Raw genomic sequence first — 17479 nt, 5'->3', positions numbered from 1 at the left:
CGCCTAAGTCACCAAGAGCAAATGCATCCTGGAAAAAACCGTCCAGCACTTTCTTCGTCCCGGACACCATATGTCCTGCTCAGACAGCCGCGGCCCAGCGCTCAGCGCCACCTCCCGGGCTTCCCCACAAGGGCCCGCACAGCCTTCCCGGGTCCCCAGGACACACACCCTCCCTTCGCGCTCGGCTCCGGTTCCCACGAGAACCAGGAGTGCTGACTGTGCCAACAGATTCCTCCTCGGGCCTTGACGCTCACAAGGAGCCCGGGCAGTAAACGCAGCTGGTTTTGCTTGAAATGCAGAATTTCTGCTAATCAGCTTACGGCTTGTTTGGCCACACGAATGTAATGTGTCGCTGTAATGTGCTTTACTGTAGGTCGTCTGTGTGTGTCTCCTGGTGCCCGTGACCGTGGAGTGAGTGGGTGTCGTTTAGCTGTGGGACGTTGCTGGGGCTGCTGCTGTTTAGAATGGGGATGGGGACCCCCCAGCATCCTCCCACCTATGGGCCCGTCAGCCAGTCAGCCAGTCGGATTCAGCGTATGGACCGCTTCTCTGTTCCTGAGCCGTGGGCTGTTGCTTTAACCGTAGGGTTGCTTTATGTGAATCAACTAATATCAGGAGGGAGAGTACCTGCCTGCTAACCAAGTCCCCGTGACACAAAAACTAAAACAAAGTCACTGCAACAGGATATGCTTCCCAACGTAACCCACCGGTGTAAACAGCATCCTTGTAGAGACACAATTTTAACATGCAAAGACTACCTTGCTCCGTTTTGGCACAGAAACATTCAACTGCATATTTTTCCCAACGCTGTGCACAGGCAGTGGCTTACCTTCCAGCATCTTCTGCAGACTGTTCCTCATGACGTGGATGTTCTCGATCCCGATGAACTGGAACTTGATGTTGGAATAATTGTCTTCATTCTCGTAGCCTTTCCCGGCAGCGCGGTTTGCCATGGCGTTAAGCTGCAGCGGTCGGCAACACAGAACAGTCACCCGCAATACCCAGGACAGGAACCGCCAGAGCGCGTCATGGCTCTCCCGAGCAACATTCACAATGAGGCGCGGAGACGGGACAGGTTTTACATCACGGGACACGGTACTGAGCTGTGTAGCTTCAGACACACATGCTGAGCTTGTGCCTGACAACATACATGTGTCGACGTGGGGATCATTTTCTGAGCTGGGAAGAAGCGTTCTATGGATACACATTCTACGGATAAACTGCCTCTGGCAGTTCCCTGCCCCGATCTAACCCCGGACATTCTCACCTGTGATCGGCAGGAGGGTCCCGGCAGACACGGATGTCCGTGTGAGGCCCTGCGGGTTAAATGATTACATCCTCCAGCCTCACGCTGCAGCAAGCACACCTCAAATAGGAAGGGCTGCACCGTTCTCATTGGCCCACAAGAATCCCCCAGACGGCCAGTGAAGCCTCGAGCAGGAACCACTGAGTGCAACAAAGAGAGGGCGTGCAGACGCTGTCTGCAGAGGCACGTCCTCCGGCCACCTTACTGCAACCTGGGGGCCTGTTAAAGGGCTGTGACCACTTTTATGACCATAATTCTGTATCTGAGGAGTGAGGATTTCCCAGTGCAAACAGTGTAATGACCATGGACTCTCAGGAGATTTATTAAGTACAGACTCTGCCCTCGTCCTGTCTAACTAAAGTCAAGAAGGGGACAGGTCTTGCCTGCGCTCGGAAATGCGCAGATTTCTAGAATACCTGCTGTCTGGCTGAGTAATCCCATCCTAGAAAACATGTTTACTGGCCATTGTCTTCTTCTGCCCAGAGGACAGGGGCTGTCCCCGGCAAGGAACTCACACCAGGGACTCACCACCAGAAACAATACCTGTTTTCAGGACCACAAAGCTATACTGAGAGGATAGCAATACACACTTTTCAAAAAGCTAAGTTTAAAAAGCCAAGTCAAAAACATATATATTCTTTGACCGAGGTCTCCTGTTTACGAGAATCTGACACAATTAAAAGCATCAGCACATAAAGATGCACGTCCAAGAATATTTATTGCAGCTTTTTATATAATAACAAAAAGCTGAAACTCTGTGAATATCTCAATAGGACAATGACTACTAAGAGTACTAAGAGAAACATAGGTTATCTATCTATCTACCTACATATCTATCAACAGAGACAGACAGACAGGCTTGGAATTGGCCCGTGACATGTTAACATGTTAAGCGAAAAGGGTAAACTACAAAATAATATTCTACAATTATCCCATCTTTTGAAAAATAAACCAACGTACAGAGAAGTGTTAATGTTTATGCAGGTTTGAGTCAGCAGAATTAAAGTGAATGAAAGACTGTATCCAATTGGGCAAAAGTTACAGCAAAAAGATAGAGGTGGCAAGTGACAGGGGCCTCCCCTGCCGGTCCCTACCCACATCGTCTCCAGGATCGTCTTTCTATGTGGACCAAATTATATTAAATTTCAATCTATAGTGAAATAACAGTCCTAAAAACAATTTCTTGTTTCAGTGAAAAAAAAGTCAACACCTCAAAGGCTCCTGTAGTCCTTGTTACTAAGAAGCTGCATGAGGTTCGTAATTTAAATAACAGAAGTCAAGCGTTTAGAAGTGAAACCTAAGCCGGCGGCAGAACGTCCCCTTTCCACAGTAGGTCCTGCTCCGTGATGCAGCTCATGTGAGTGACATCAGCTGGGCCACGTCAGCCCCTCAGCTCCCCTCTTCCAATGCACTAAAGGCTGTCCCCTTTCTCCCAGGCATGCTACAGGAATACAGGGTTTGGCCTTAATCAAGAAAAAAAAATTAAAATAATGTTATTTTTAAGACTACGTACGTTCATGCTTTAAAATGTTTAAGTATTTTAAGGGGGGTAGTTTCTTCGTATAATTATTTTCCAAAGCCACTGGCTTGTCCTTCACAGCGAGCCTCATGAAATGAACCGACTCCCAGGGTCATGTGAGCATCCGCCTGCTACCTGAGCCCCAGGGCTATTCCCCTTCTGGAATAATTCAGGTTAAGCCTGCTCACCTCATGCGGCAGAGGCACTATGTAAACAGTGCAAGGAATAAACCCCAAGTACTATTATAGTTATTATTATGATAACCTGTAACTTGGAGTCCGCTCACATTTTACGTAGTTGATCACCTATAACCTGGGAGAATTTATCGGTAGCCTTCTTTTAGGAGCAAAGAAGCAACACAGATGGCCTCTTGAAAGTCAATGGTGCTTCTCACAGTGAACAGAAGGTGGCGCTATTTAGCCTCCCATCCAAAGTGTACTTTCTCAAGGTTTCTACATATTTCAGAGGACCTAATACGATTATGTGGCAACAGCTGAACCCTCAAAGCAGGAAATACAGCTTTAAAATGAATAAAAGTTCAAGAAGCTATCCTGGACCCCTGGACCAATTATACATATAATTACGTAATTATATATTATATATATTCAGATAAAATGTCCCTTACATAACAAAACACTATTAGTAAATCTAATTTGGTCTCCCATCCCTTTGGGTGAGAACTTCACTTCACCTCTCTCTTTCTCTCTCTTTCCCTCTTCTCCTCCTCCTCTATCCCCCTCTCACTCGCTCCAAAAATCAATGGAAAAAAATATCCTCCGGTGAGGATTTTTTAAAAAACAACAAAAAACTCAAAGGAAAACCTACTTATTTCAGCTCCTAAAAATTCCCAAGTAGATAAAACAATGGAGGTAACTACATTCCAGTTTCAACTTATGCTTAAGAAACACGGCGGACAAATGAAAAGTGGAACTGGAGAAAGGCACCCTGTTCCTAACCTAAGACCACCCAGCTGTTTGATAATCTCAGCATCATTACATTCAGAAAAGCTCCTAAAGGAAACAAAAGGAACCTACTCATTCCTCAACAAACACTTAATGAGCACCTGCTGTGTGCCAGGCAATGAGCACAGTAAGAAGATGAGCAAGAAGCTGTTCTACTGCCATAAGCTCATCGCGGAGTGGAAGGGAAAGCTCAGAGCACCACAAAGCAGGGCTGGGCAGGGGCTGGGTGACTGGAGGCAGTGGCGGCAGCAGGAGCTGGAATCGGGAGCCGCCCCACGTGGCCTATGGGATCAGGGGGAATGTGTCATGAGACGGACGGTAATGATCTGGAAGGATGGAGAGAAAGGGATGGGCATTCCAGACAAAACACGGAGGACGACAGGAGCTGGGGAGTCAAAACCAGAGGAGCAGGTGGGTATTGTGAGCCAACCGATGGCAGCGAGGTGGGAGGTGCAGGTACGGCGGCAACAGCAAGGGAAGAAGCTGGAAAATCTTTGGAGAGCCTTCCGAACAGGCCCGATGAAGATGCTCAGCCTTCACCTGTGGCCCTGGAGAGCAACGGAGGGCTTCTAAGCGGGTGTCCATGACACCAAGACCCACTGGAATGGGGTGGAGGGCACGGGCTCTGGGAGCTGTTGGCCTGTCCATGTCCTCCCCGCAGCACAGGACAGGCACTCAGTGAAGAGCTAAGGACTGGCTCACCCCCCAAATAAATATCAACAGTGGAATGACCCTGCAGGTGAACAGTCTAAACATGTAAAGAAAAAGAACCCAATTCGTCCCCTAATCTTCAACCAGCCTGTCAAACATACCAAAACCATAAACGCTTTGTCAACGAGCGTCCTGCTATCGAGTTAAAGGTCAGCCTGGTCACTGTCTTCGTCTCGGAGTCTCAGGTTTCAGCTGAGCACATGCGACACCTGAATCCTAACAGGAGCTGGTCCTCCGCGGCTGGGAATGGAGAGCAGACGCTGACCTTGGCAGGCGGCTGGCCACGTCCCCGCACAGGCTGTCAGGGGACTGTCCTTTTCTCCCCCTCCCTCCGTAACCGCGGAGGTGAAGAACCGTACACTGTGCCACAGACATGAAAACATGGGATGATTTTACCTCTTGCCACCACCGTCCGCAACTGCGTGAGTGGAAATCCTCCCTTCTCACCCCTGAGGCCGGCCCAGCAGAATGAAGAGCTTTTGAATTACACTCAGACAGGAAACCTCCCTCCAACTCAACCGAAAACGCCCATCCCATACGTGATGCACAATGATCTTCCCCTCATTACAGGCCATTTGGACGGGGGAGGGTGTGTGCCCTGGTGCTGCCCCCCCCCCCCCCCGCCTTTTCTTCTTTCTTCTACAGCTCGGCCTGTGTCTGGGGAAAGAGCATTGTGGAGGAATGATAAGAGGTAAGCATCCTATATAATAAAAGCCTAATGTGCTAAGTGTCCGGTCGTCCAGTCAGCCATTCAACCAAAGTGTAATATGCTAATGACATGCTAAGGCTGCTCAACCGCTCACTATGATGTACACTGACCACAAGAGGGCAAACAGTCGACTGGTCAACCAGTTTCTATGACGTGCACTGACCACCAGGGGGCAGATGCTCTGACTGGTAGGTTAACTTGCTGCAGGGGACCATCCAATCGGGACTGAGCCAGTCAGGCTGGACACACCCTGGAGGCCTCCCACAGTCCTGCCCCGGCTGGCCAACCTCCCGCATCCCTCCCTGGCCTTGATCATGCACCGGTGGGGTCCCTTGGCCTGGCCTGTGCCTCTCGTAATCTGGGCTGAGGGACCTCCCCCTCCCCCTGCCCCAAGTGCACAAATTTCGTGCACCGGGTCTCTAGTGTCTTTATAAAGCTGGACAAGACTGCAATTCTCTCTCCGTTGGTAGTCAATGCTTTTCTGGTTATCACTTACTACCCATCACTGCCCTCCCTGGCATAAGAGGCCAACGGCTGAGTCTCCTAGGGCACGTTCACATATGTGGGATCCTGGGGTAGGAGGTGCACAGTTCGCTAACTCGGGAGATCCACGCTGACTTGAGTCCATTCCAGCATCCCATCTGCCACTGCCCACCACCGGTACAGACGTGGACTCAGTCTCCGGGCTATCAAGGGTGACACCCTGAACCAAGATCGGCAGACATGGTCTTGAAAAGTCTGAAAGCTCTCAGCAAGCAGTGTAGGCCTCATGTGAAGCGTGTGTGCGCGGGGAAACATGCCGAGGGCACACCTTTAGCGACACCAATTTTCTTTAAGGGATCAGCATGAAACGTCTTGTCGCGGAGAGTAAACATACTTGGTGCTTAATATACCCTTCCAATCAGATCCTGTGGATTAATTTGTTTTAAATCTGGCCTTGCTCAACAGCTGCCACATTTCCTGGAAGGTTTACATAACAGTCTATACACTTGGCTCACTGGCCCTTCCATGAGCAGGCAAATCTGTTTGCCTTTGTTTAAATCTGGGAAAACAGCGTAGGAGAAGAGCACCCCAACTCAGTAAACCCCTGTCTTTCCTGCCTTTTCTATCTTGTCTTCAGTGTACGTGTCTGAGAAGCAGACATCCATGAGGTCTCTCCTGATGGTTTGGGAGAGCAGAACAGCTGTCCTTGCCTGGCTGGTGTGGCTCAGTGGTTGAGCATCAACTTATGAACCAGGAGGTTACGGTTCAATTCCCGGTCAGGGCACATACCTGGGTTGTGGGTTCAATCCCCAGGAGGGGGTGCGCAGGAGGCAGCCAATCAGTGATTCTCTCTCACCGTTGATGTTCTATCTCTCTCTCCCTTCCTCTCTGAAGTCAATAATAGTTGTACCTGACCTTCACAAAAGGCACAACGAAGAGGAGGGAAGGCGGTGAGAAAGAAGAGGGCAGAGTGCAACGAGCCGGAGGAAAAGCACAAATCGCACAAGAACAGTCAGAGGGTTTCTGGCATCGGTAGGTGAAAGCCTTCAGGCAGAACCTGTTCTCCCCGCCCCTCCCCTCCCCCCGCCCCCCATGCCCCGGCCCTCCCGTCTGAAGCTCGTCTGCATGCAGTGCTTTGAGGATGTATCTGAAAAGGAGGAACCCTTCCATGTCATGTGCTGGAACGTGGTCTGGCAGGGACACCCGTCTTATACCCGAGCATCCTCTCTGCTCCGCCACACCTGTCCTCCTGCCGCACTCCCGCCAGAAACGCAAGGCCATGCGTGAGGCACGGGCCTCTCACTAGGAAAACATCACATTGCGTGGCCCAGGCCACGGGTCACAGCCCTGATGAAATGAGACTCAGGGAGGCAGGGAAAACTGCCAGGGTCTAGGTGTCTACGCACTGGACAGCGTGCAGTTCTCATGATTTCTCACATCACCCATGAGTACAGACTATGTCTGCAATGACCTGTTCTTAACATCAGTGTATACTTTGGTTAATAAAAGTCCACAGGTTTCGGGTGCACAATTCTATACCACATCGTCTGTATATTGTAGTGCGTGTTCACCACCCAAGTCAAGTCTCCTCCCATCAGCTTTATCCTCTTTACCCTCTTCTACCTCCCTCCGCCCCCTTCCCCTCTGGTAATCGCCATACTGTTTGTCTACGAGGGTTTGTGTGTGTGTGTGTGGGGGGGGGGGGGGGCAGCAGGGAGGTTGCTTTATCCATTCACCAAGAAAAGGTCATTTTTAAAAATTTTAGGAGCATGATCTATAAAACTAAACAACACACATGTGGTGCGTGTCCTGTGTACCCAGCACAAGGGGGGGATGTTAGAGGAACCTGAGGCGCGCACGCAGGAGCCTGGGAACCCGGGCAGCAGCCCTCTGAGCGGCGGGGTGCTGACTGTGCAAAGAGGAGGAGCCCCTTGGCAGCGAAGGAACCTCAGCGGGAAGGCAGCCCCTCGCTCTGCCTCGGTCCAGTCCCGACTGAGAGCTGCAAAGGCGCGCATCCGAATGGCGGAACGGCGACACTTACTTTAGGCCGCGTGTCCACCACGTAGATGAAGTCGCTCCCTGGGTTGGCTTTCCTGATGGCCTGGAGCATCTGCTCGTCTTCCAGGCACCGGGCGCTGAAGCCGGACAGGGGCTGGCTGCTCCGGCAGATGGAGGCCTGCGGGGAGGGCCGGGCGACACAGCGGCGTCAGACAACTGTGCAACGGGACGCAGCAGAGGCCTGCCGGGCTGGCTGCCCCACAAGGCGCCCCCGGCTCACTGTGCCCCCGACATGGCTGGCCTGCAACGGTGTCTGTGGGAAATCAGAGTGTGTACGGATGCCTGGGTGGGACCCTAATGAGGGCACGGAAAGCCACTGAAATAACCTTTCCTTTTCCTGCTGAAGCAGAAATAGAAAAGAAATACCTCTGCCCCTACAACGCACAGGGCCCTGCTCATGGCAAGACTAGTAACAAACGTTTTTAAATGCGTGCCACCATTTTTTCCTAGCCCGTTTAGAAACTTCACAAATACTCAAGACCACGTTTAATCCTGATGAGGGGCTTCTGAGTGTGAGGCGAGCCCAGGCTGCCGCTGGCGTGGGCCCCGGCGGGCAGCGGGCATGAGGCTCACCCAGGTGAGGTGAGATGGAAGCAAGGGGTGTCTTTGGACTCAACCTGCCTTCTCTTCTGCAACCTTCCTAGTCTTCAGTTCCAACAGAGCATATTGTATTGTTCGATAAAATGTGTAACAGCATAACCATTTCCCATGTTATTAACAGGCCAGGATAGGTACAGCCTCACCGCTAAAAAAAAAAACTTGTGTTTTTGTGGCAAAGTTCCTTTTATGGAGTTAGATTCTATTTTAATACTTAAATTAAGCTGGAATCACCAGGTACAATCCATCCAGGAATGGCTCAAATAATCTACGCCGAGGGGCGCCCCCTGTGCGGAGGGTAGAGCGTGGGGTCTGTGGGAAACGGTAACAGAACAGCCCGGAGGAGCCCGCTCAGAGCGCCGCGCCGCAGGCTCTCCAGGAAAAGGCATCCAGCTCTGAGTCCAGACGCGGCTTAACTGTCCCGAAGCTCAGCCCAGGGCGCCTTAGCCAGGGGTTCGGTTTCTCCATAAAACGGGAGCTTGGCACTCCTCCGCGGGAAGGCGGTGCTTCTCGCTAACTCTGCCAGCCTCCGGCAGGGACCGTGGCAGGACCACAGCGCAGAGCAGCCAGACACGTAGCGGGGCAGCTGTCTCGGGCTGGGCGCCTTCTGTCACAGCCACGGCGCCGCGGTGGCTCCAGGAACTCCGGCCTGCAGCCAGGGAGGGAGAGCGGGGAGAGCGGGGAGAGCGAAAGGCCGCCGGGCTGCTCCAGCTTCAATCTTTTTTTTTTCCCACTGAAGCCGAATAATGTCTTTATTGGATGCTGTTAAGGATACGGTTGCTGTGGAAACAGAGGATCTCACCCTCCAGGTTGGGGTGCCAAACCTGAACGGTGCATTTTTCTAGCAGCTGCTGGAGGACTGGGGATGCTGGGAGGAGAGACAGCCGAGCTCTGAGGTCACGCTGCAGTCTTCATGTGGCCCCCCCTGCAGGTGGTGGCTGTCTCCTTTAGAAAGTCCTTCAAGACTCACACTTCTCCGTGTGCCACCCACTCGTCCCCCACCTCCACCCCACCGTCGTGTTTCCCTGCTGGCCTGACCCTGGGGCCCCTAGACCAGCCTGCTTCACACAGTCCCTGGGCTGTCTGTGTGTGTTGCCTCTGCTCGAACATTCCTAGCTGTGTGACTCTAAGCAAACTGCATGGCCTCTCAGCTTGAGTCACTGGCAGCACAAGTCCAATGGCCGTGAGGAGGAGGAAGGGAGGGAGGGTCTGAACATGGATGAGGATAGCCAGCTTCGGGGAGCGCCAGCGGGAAGGGGAACTGAGGGAGGAACCAAAGGGGGTTGACGGGCAGGTACGTCCAATGGGTGGGAGACAGTCCCCACACCTGGCTTTCACGGAGCCTGTCTGGGGGCTGTTTCTCCCACCTTCGGGGGGTCGGGCGCAGGGAATGCTGGCTGCAGGGAGCACCTCTGAGCGGCCTTTACCCGATACTTGCTCTGCGCGAAAGAGTTAAGGGCAGCTGCCACTGGGCAGTTTCTTGGGTTCTCGCAGAGGAGTTCAACGGGGAGGGAAACATTTAAATGGTGAGAATCTGTCCGAGGATGCACGCACCGCACCTACAGGGCAGCACACGGAGGCACCCAGGGAGCGGTGAGGGTCCGGGGAGCGGTGAGGGTCCGGGGAGAGGTGAGGGTCTGGGCGGCAGGGGAAGCCGGGCTCTGCAGTCTAGCTGTGAGCAATTCGATCCTATTCCGAGACATTCCACACTTGCCCTTCATAATGCTCACCCTTCCCAAGAATCTCAGGACAGAAAAAACAAAAAAGCAGTCGGACAGCACTACGCTCACTTTTTAAGTACCCAGCGCATCCCTACCCCCTCACAATAAAAGAATAGAAGACCCCTCTCTTGTTTATCAATGGATGCTACAAACAAACAAACAGGTAAATGCTGCTGGCATGCTAATTTCAAGTACAACATTGTAAACTTCCCTATTCATTCCATTTTTTTGTTTTACAAAAAGGATTCATGTTTTCCTTTGCCTCTCACCATTGCTCCAGTTCTGTAAAGGCTGAACTATCTTTGGAGTGAAATCAGAGGGACATTAATAAACTACTTGCCATCTTTAGACCCCAGTTCAGAGCAGTGAGTGTAACTAAAAATACGATCACATATGTCCTTTCAACTAACAGGACTTACACCACTAAGTGAATGTTTTCCTTTAAAGCGGGCAACACAGGAGGCTGCTGCTCGCTCTGGAAACAGCTCGAGGCAACTTTGGAAAAGCCTCCCTTTAGAACCTCTGGGACCCTACCCTCCTCCCTGCCTGCAGGTGTGCGCATGTCACATACACTCACACACATTCTCTCTCCCTCTCTCTCTCTCTCTCTCACACACACACACACCTGCTGCAACTGTCTACAGCAAGCATGTCAAACTCAAAGGCTAACATGGGCCAAATAAACGAGGCATGTGGCCCACGGGCCGCGAGTTTGACATGCTTGGTCTACAGACTCACTTGGCTTTGAACCCACAGACATATTATCTAGCTGGAAAATCCACCTTTTGCACCTGGCTACAGTCAAACAGCTTCTAAAGTGGGTGGCAAAGGCCATTCTCGTCTTCCCAAATTTGTTCTCTTGTCCTCCGCAGAAATGGAACCACAGTTTTTGGTTGTTCATATGGTTACCCATAGACGGTATTTTCTCACCTGTCCTGGGCAGTTCTGGCCAACGGATGTGAGCAGAAGTGTCACGTGACCATTTCAGAAACCGTCCCCCAAAAGCTGTGAAGGCACCACGAGAAGGTGACGGCTGGTACTAAAGTCACCTCACACAATACGGTGAGGCCAAGCCCCCGATGGCAGCCCAGACAGGTGCAAGGGGCTTGGGTCCCTGACAGGTAAGTGGTGGAGAGCCATACCATCAGGCCTGGACTGCTCACCTTCGGAGTTTTAGGTGAGAAAAAACAAAGTTCTATCCTGTTTAAGCCACTGTCATGTGGTTCTGTTGGTGGCAGACATACCTAATTTAGCACTTACAAATAGTGTTAAAAAATAAACCCACTCTTGCCCTAGCTGGTTTGGCTCAGTGCATAGAGCATCAGCCTGCAGACCAAAGGGTCCCGGGTTTGATTCTGGGCAAGGGCATGTACCTCGGTTGCAGGCTCCTCCCCGGCCCAGGCCCTGGTTGGGGCGCATGCAGGAGGCAACCAATCGATGAGTTTCTCTCACATTGATGTTTCTCTCTGTCTTTCCCTCTCTCTTCCATTCTCTCTAAAAATCAATGGAAAAATATCCTCGGGTGAGGATTAAAATAAAATTAATTAATTAAAAAATAAACCCACTCTCCACAAACAAATATTTCTTATGTGGGAGACATTCCAAAAATGCGCCATTAAAAAGAAGAAGGGCAGTGGATTTGGGGGGCTTTTCAAAGAGAGGCCTTGCCAAGGGTCTGTGTGAGCAAGCCTAGCGCCTCCCCACCACTCACTCGGACGGTTAAGTTTAGGCATTTTCTGACTCTGTCCCATTATTTTATTGTCGAATAATCGCAATGAGCTAAGGGTCCCAGCATAGCTGTGTTGTGTCGTACCACACACAGCCATACCCGCATTCCTCTGAGAAGAATTCAAACACAGGCACAGCGAAGGCCGCGAGGAATGCCCGCTGATAACACAGGCACAGCAGGGCGCAGAACAAAGGCATGCCCGGGGACTTACGTGGTTCTCTTTACTGTAGTAGGAAAGGGCAGGAAACCGCCGTCTGCTCCGGAACTTGGAACTCCCCACGATGATGTGTGCTGTGGCCGATTTGGGAACGTACAGCTCGGTCGGGTAGGAGTCACAAACCTGTCGCAGAAAACACAGCGGATTTTTAAGCCACCGAGTCACGCTCTGCAAACCGCCACGAGAAGTTCAAGTTCCGTTCGCCAGACTTACAGGTGGGGGGTCTACGGAAAAGTCACAGAGGAGGCTATTGTGAGGAAAGCCACTGCAGAGAGATGAAGGGCTGTTGCGGCTACAACAGCAGAGCGAAGGGAAGCAAGACGCTCTTGAGCACCCCGCCTTGTGCACGGTCCCTTCCCAGAGCTCTTGGTGGGAGGCGAGGCAGTGGCAAGCGAGCAGTTCTTCCATCGAAAGGGACGCATGGCAATTCTGCATCCTGGCAGCTGAGAACACCTTAGCTGCCTGCCCTGCTTGAAAGACAGCCTCGCCCGGCCCTGCCCGGGCAGCTGGGTTGGTTAGGGCAGCAGCCCAATGCAACAAGGTTGTGAGTTCAATCCCTGGTCAGGGCACAAACAAGAATCGACCAATGAATGCGTAAATAAGTGGAACCACAAATCGATGTTTCTCTCGTCCTCTCTCTCTTTCCCTTCCTCTCTCTCTAAAATCAATCAATAAATAGAAAGACAGTCTGACTGTGGGAAATGCAAGTCCAACAGTGCTGTCCCGTCGCTGTCCCCGGCACACACTGCGTGCAGTCTTGCCCCCAAGGCCTCCCTCAATACTCCTTCCTTCGACCTTCCCACATCTCACCCATTCTTCAAGGGCCAACCTCATGCCACCTCCTTCAAGAATCCTCCCCAGCCTTCACGCCCCACCCACCCCCCTCCACACCCCAACTTCCAGCTCATGAGGACTTCTGGCTCCCGTACAATATAGCAGCTTTATTTCTGTTTCTCATGTGCCCACTTTATAAGAAACGATTTGCTTGCTCTGTGCAGCCCGGCAGTGATTCCCACGGTGGAGACTGGCACCTTCGAAGGATCCCGCAGCGCCGTCGGAAATCCGCTCTCTAGGACCTGGCTCTGACTTGCCGACCTCACGACCTCTGGAAGCCCCACTACACTGAGTGCTTTGGTTTCTGATCTCTAAAACTGGCTGAGACAGAAACAGTGCCCCACGGGGTTGGCATAAGGATGAAACCAGGTAGCACCCTGACAAAGGACCAGAAGCCACCGGTCTGACGAAGTGTCCGAGGCGGCCGCAGTAGCAGCAGCCGGTGTGTCTGCTGCTGGACACCCTGTGCTTCGACACCAGCCAGCCAATCTCTTGGCAAAGTGAAGACGGCTCCGGAGGCTGTTCGTGGGCTTTGCCACAGCAAGTGGCTATTTCCTGGAAGCCAGGCACCTTCCTGGCGTTTCGAGAGGACCCCTCGAGCCAGGACAGCAGCAGTGGAAGCGCTCTATCCGCGTGTCCTCTGTCCGTCGCCCCCCCACACCCCGCCTTCCACGCTGGAAAGATGGGACTGAAGTGAGATCCGAGCCCGCGAAGCTCACACCCGGCTCCCTGATGTCCCTTCCCTCGCCTGCCTGCCTGCCTTTGTCACCAGCTTGGAGAACATTGAGCAGGAGAAGGAAAAAGGGCCCCAAATGTAAGTTCAGCATCTTGTCAAAGACATTTTAGGGAAGACCTTAACGTGGGTACTGATGCTCTAGAGCAGTGATGGCGAAGCTATGACACGCGAACTCATTTTTTTGGTTGATTTTTCTTTGTTAAATGGCATTTAAATATATAAAATAAATATCAAAAATATAAATCTTTGTTTTACTATGGTCGCAAAGATCAAAAAATGTCTATATGTGACACGGCACCAGAGTTAAGTTAGGGTTTTTCAAAATGCGGACACGCCGAGCTCAAAAGGTTCGCCATCCCTGGTCTGGAGGAAAATCGGTTCCTACAACACAGGGCCCAGCCCACGAGGACCGGAGAGCTTTTCCTAGAATCTCGGCCACAGACACCAGGCTTCTCCCCGTGTCTCACCGCCCTTAGTCAGTGGGCGAGGACATTGCAACACAGACCACACCTGCTCGTCTGAGGGTCAAGAGACACGGAGTCATTGCGTCCTACTAGTAACATTTTCTTAAAATAACAGTTTTAGAAGGGAAATTGGTACGTTTTCAGTAAGTTGGGGATTATCCACTTTCTTCTTACAACAGCACCATGGAATGGCAAAGTTATTTATGATTAAATGAAATAAGAATAAGGAAGTAATGGGTGAGATGCTTTAGCATGCTTATGACATACAGCTTTTCTTTCTTTCTTTTTCTTTTTTTGTTAAACATCACCTAAGGATATTTTTTACATTGCTTTTTCAGAAAGAGTGGAAGGGAGAGACAGGAGAGAGAGAGAGAGAGAGAAACATAGATGTGACAGAGATACACTGACTGACTGGTTGCCTCCTGCCTGTGCCCCGACTGGGAGCAGGGAGCAAACCTACAACCCAGGTACATGCTGTTGACTGGGAATTGAACCCGTGACCTTCTGGTGCACAGGCTGAGGCCCTAACCACTGAGTCACGCTGGCCAGGGCTACATACAGCCTTTTTAAGAACCAAGAGCTGAGCTAGGAACTCAGGAGCTTCTGCCAGGGCCTCTGATGGCCTCCCAAGGTCGAAAGATGCCCAGCTTGGCCCTCGTCATGGCCCTGATGGGGACCATAACTGGGAGGGCACCCAGAGAGAAGGTAGACACCCAGAGCCCACGCTCCTTGGTACTCAGCCCCGCCCTACTCAGGGACTCGGCTGTTGTCTCTCCACCCAGGGTCCTCTCTCTCCACAAGGAGAGGAAGACTCTCCTGCCCTCTCCTAGTCCCTGGGCTCGCTCTACACAGAGGAGGAAAAGGCAGAGCTTGGTGGCTGGCAGGTGCAAGGACTGGGAGCGCACCAACCCGAGCCCAGACAATAGCGGTCAGGCCTGTACCAGTCTCGAGGCCACCCCGCCAGCAGCACAGCAATGCCAGTCACAGGGCCTCCTGCTCTCCCGTGGGGTCTCCAGGGAAAGATTCTGAGGGTCAGAGCTGGAATTGGGGGCATTCTGACAAGCGCTTGCATGAAAAGCTCTAAAGTCAGACTCACGATGCCAGTGAACTTGGGTTTCAAGGTACAACTACTTCACCAATTTGGGAAAAGTAAATTCATCCTGCTTTCATGAAAGTCGACAGCACTTTCAGTCGGAAATAAAAACAACAAGCCTAGGCAGCACTGGCTGCCGCCTTTTTTGCAACAGGCTCACGCAGTGACAGCCAAAATCCTGACAATGACTGATGCCCAGCACAGCAGTGTACGCCACCAAACTCTCAGACCACGAAGTGCAGTTCCCAAAATGTTGCCTGGTTTGGAAAATCACATACAGAAGTTCAGAGAGAATATGAGAAGTTCAGAAAAGTAGCAAATGCTTTTCTCCCCTCCCCCTCCCCAACTCCTTTTTATTGACTTTATTGGGGTGGCACTGGTTGACAAAGTTACACAGATTTCAAGTGCACAACTCTGTACCACATCATCTATACACCGTACTGTGTTCACCACCCCAAGCTTTTCTGCTGAATTTTCTTTACACTGACTGTCACAGCCAATGAAAGTAGATTAGGTTAAAATGCTTTCTGCATCATTTTTTATTCATAAGGAAACAATTTTCTTTGTCCTCCACTACATGAATTAGCCTGCCTGGAGTGCTTGCGTGTCTTGGTTGGTCTTGCCAAGAGGAATCGTTTTGGGAATTCTTTCACTCACTAGACAAGTTTTACTGAATACTTACTACGCGCTAGGCATTATGTTAGGTGCTAGGGCAGTAATAAAGCTTTATTACTGATCTTTGTTGGCCTGATTACAATCTTCCAGTGAATGTATTTTGAATTGCAAGATAAGATCCATCTGAGGTACCATCCAAGGCATCTTACTCAGGTCTCTGTATTTCCTGAGGACAAATCACTCAATTGAGCACTTTGAAATAAGAGCTGGTTGTCAAGAACGGAGATATATCTACATAGATAACTTTCTTTTTCAACTTTTAGGACCTAAAATTTATTTCAAGGAATTTATGGTGTAATGAGGAGAAGAAAAAGAGTATGAGCAGCATAAAATGATTTATATGTAAATCAAAATAATACATAAAACATAGCTGTGGAGAACAAAAATAAACAAAATTTTAAAAAATTACTGGTTTGGATTATACTTTAAATTTTACTCCAAGAGAAACAGATTAAAATGTTAGCCTAGTAATGAATGTCAATTATGTTATATTAGAGGCCTGGTGCACAAAATTTGTGCACAGGTAGGGTCCCTAGGCCCAGCCAGCGATCAGGCCCGACCAGGGCCTTCAGGCTGCCGGCCGGGGCCTTCCTTTGTTCCACACTGTCCCCTGGTGGTCAGCACATGTCATAGCGAGCAATTGAACTCCTGGTCTCCCAGTTGAACTCCTGAGGGGACACTCTGCATATTAGCCATATACATATATATATATATATATATATATATATATATATATATAAAATAAAAGATAATTTCAGGAGTTAGGTACAAAAGAAAATCTTACTTTAGAGAGTTAGACTACCATGCACAGTGTCTTATAAATAGGGATAATAGTAACGATGACAGAGATGATGATGGCAATAATAATAATTAGCCTGCCCAAGAGCAGTGAATAGAAAATGGCAGGACTGTCTTTGCACTCTCTGGGTGGTGTCATTCCACCCTGGACAATAGCTTCCTCCCCATCCACTTAAGTCAAACAATTTGTGAGAAGAAATAACTCATGTAAAAGAAGTAAGAAAAATTAAACATCTTCTCAACCAGGAGGTTAAAAACCGAAGTAATGGATGAAGACATAACCTTCTCAGTGCAGTATTCGTCCAAAATTTTTGAAAGAACCAACTTTTTTTATATTTCTAAATTGGTAATAAATAAGGGTACATCATCTTTTCCCCTATTTCAATATTTGTAAAACCAGAAAATTCCCTGGGTTTTCACCTTTTCTGTTTCAACACAATCGGTGTGTTGTTCGTTTTGGTTTGCTGTGTGTTACGTTTGAAAGGCAATGCGAAGGGACTCATGTTTTGCAGCCTCTACCGTGTAGGACTTAAAGTGACTAAATCTGAGTCATGTTTGTGGTGCTAATTCCAGATGAAAATCTCATTAAAAATAGGAAGAACCTGGGTTCCCAAGAAAATATTATGCCACCAAGTTGTCTTCCTGACACAAGGGTGTGTCCTGTTAAAAGTTTTTCTTTGCTAACCTTGGGTTTTCCTTCCTTTCGTTTCCAGGCTAACCATGCACTGCAGAGGTTGGCTTCAGCGTGAGAACTGGCTCTCTGGTTACATTAGCCAGATACTTCATAATGATTGAGACAAAAAGGCCCCAATGTCTACTTACAGTGTAGGGTTATGGTTGTTAGATTTATGTGTCATTATGAAGAAA

The 17479-nt window shown here is 50.2% G+C and overlaps 1 protein-coding gene across 1 annotated transcript in view; it reads right to left on the bottom strand.

The window, feature by feature from the left end:
• The window catches only part of MTMR7 (myotubularin related protein 7), a 79838-nt gene that overhangs the window by 23235 nt on the left and 39124 nt on the right, over positions 1 to 17479 (bottom strand). The window contains exons 5-7 of the mRNA XM_081084732.1: positions 12007 to 12135; positions 7732 to 7866; positions 830 to 962 (exon numbers count right to left, since the gene is read on the bottom strand). Coding sequence (XP_080940858.1) covers positions 830 to 962; positions 7732 to 7866; positions 12007 to 12135 — 397 coding nt within the window. The remainder of the gene's footprint in view (positions 1 to 829; positions 963 to 7731; positions 7867 to 12006; positions 12136 to 17479) is intronic.

This window comes from Myotis nattereri (genome assembly GCF_964212035.1).
Source record: "Myotis nattereri genome assembly, chromosome: 2".
Lineage (NCBI taxonomy): Eukaryota > Metazoa > Chordata > Mammalia > Chiroptera > Vespertilionidae > Myotis > Myotis nattereri.
The sequence above is the reverse complement of the archived record's forward strand: the minus strand, read 5'-3'. Positions and strand labels throughout refer to the sequence as shown.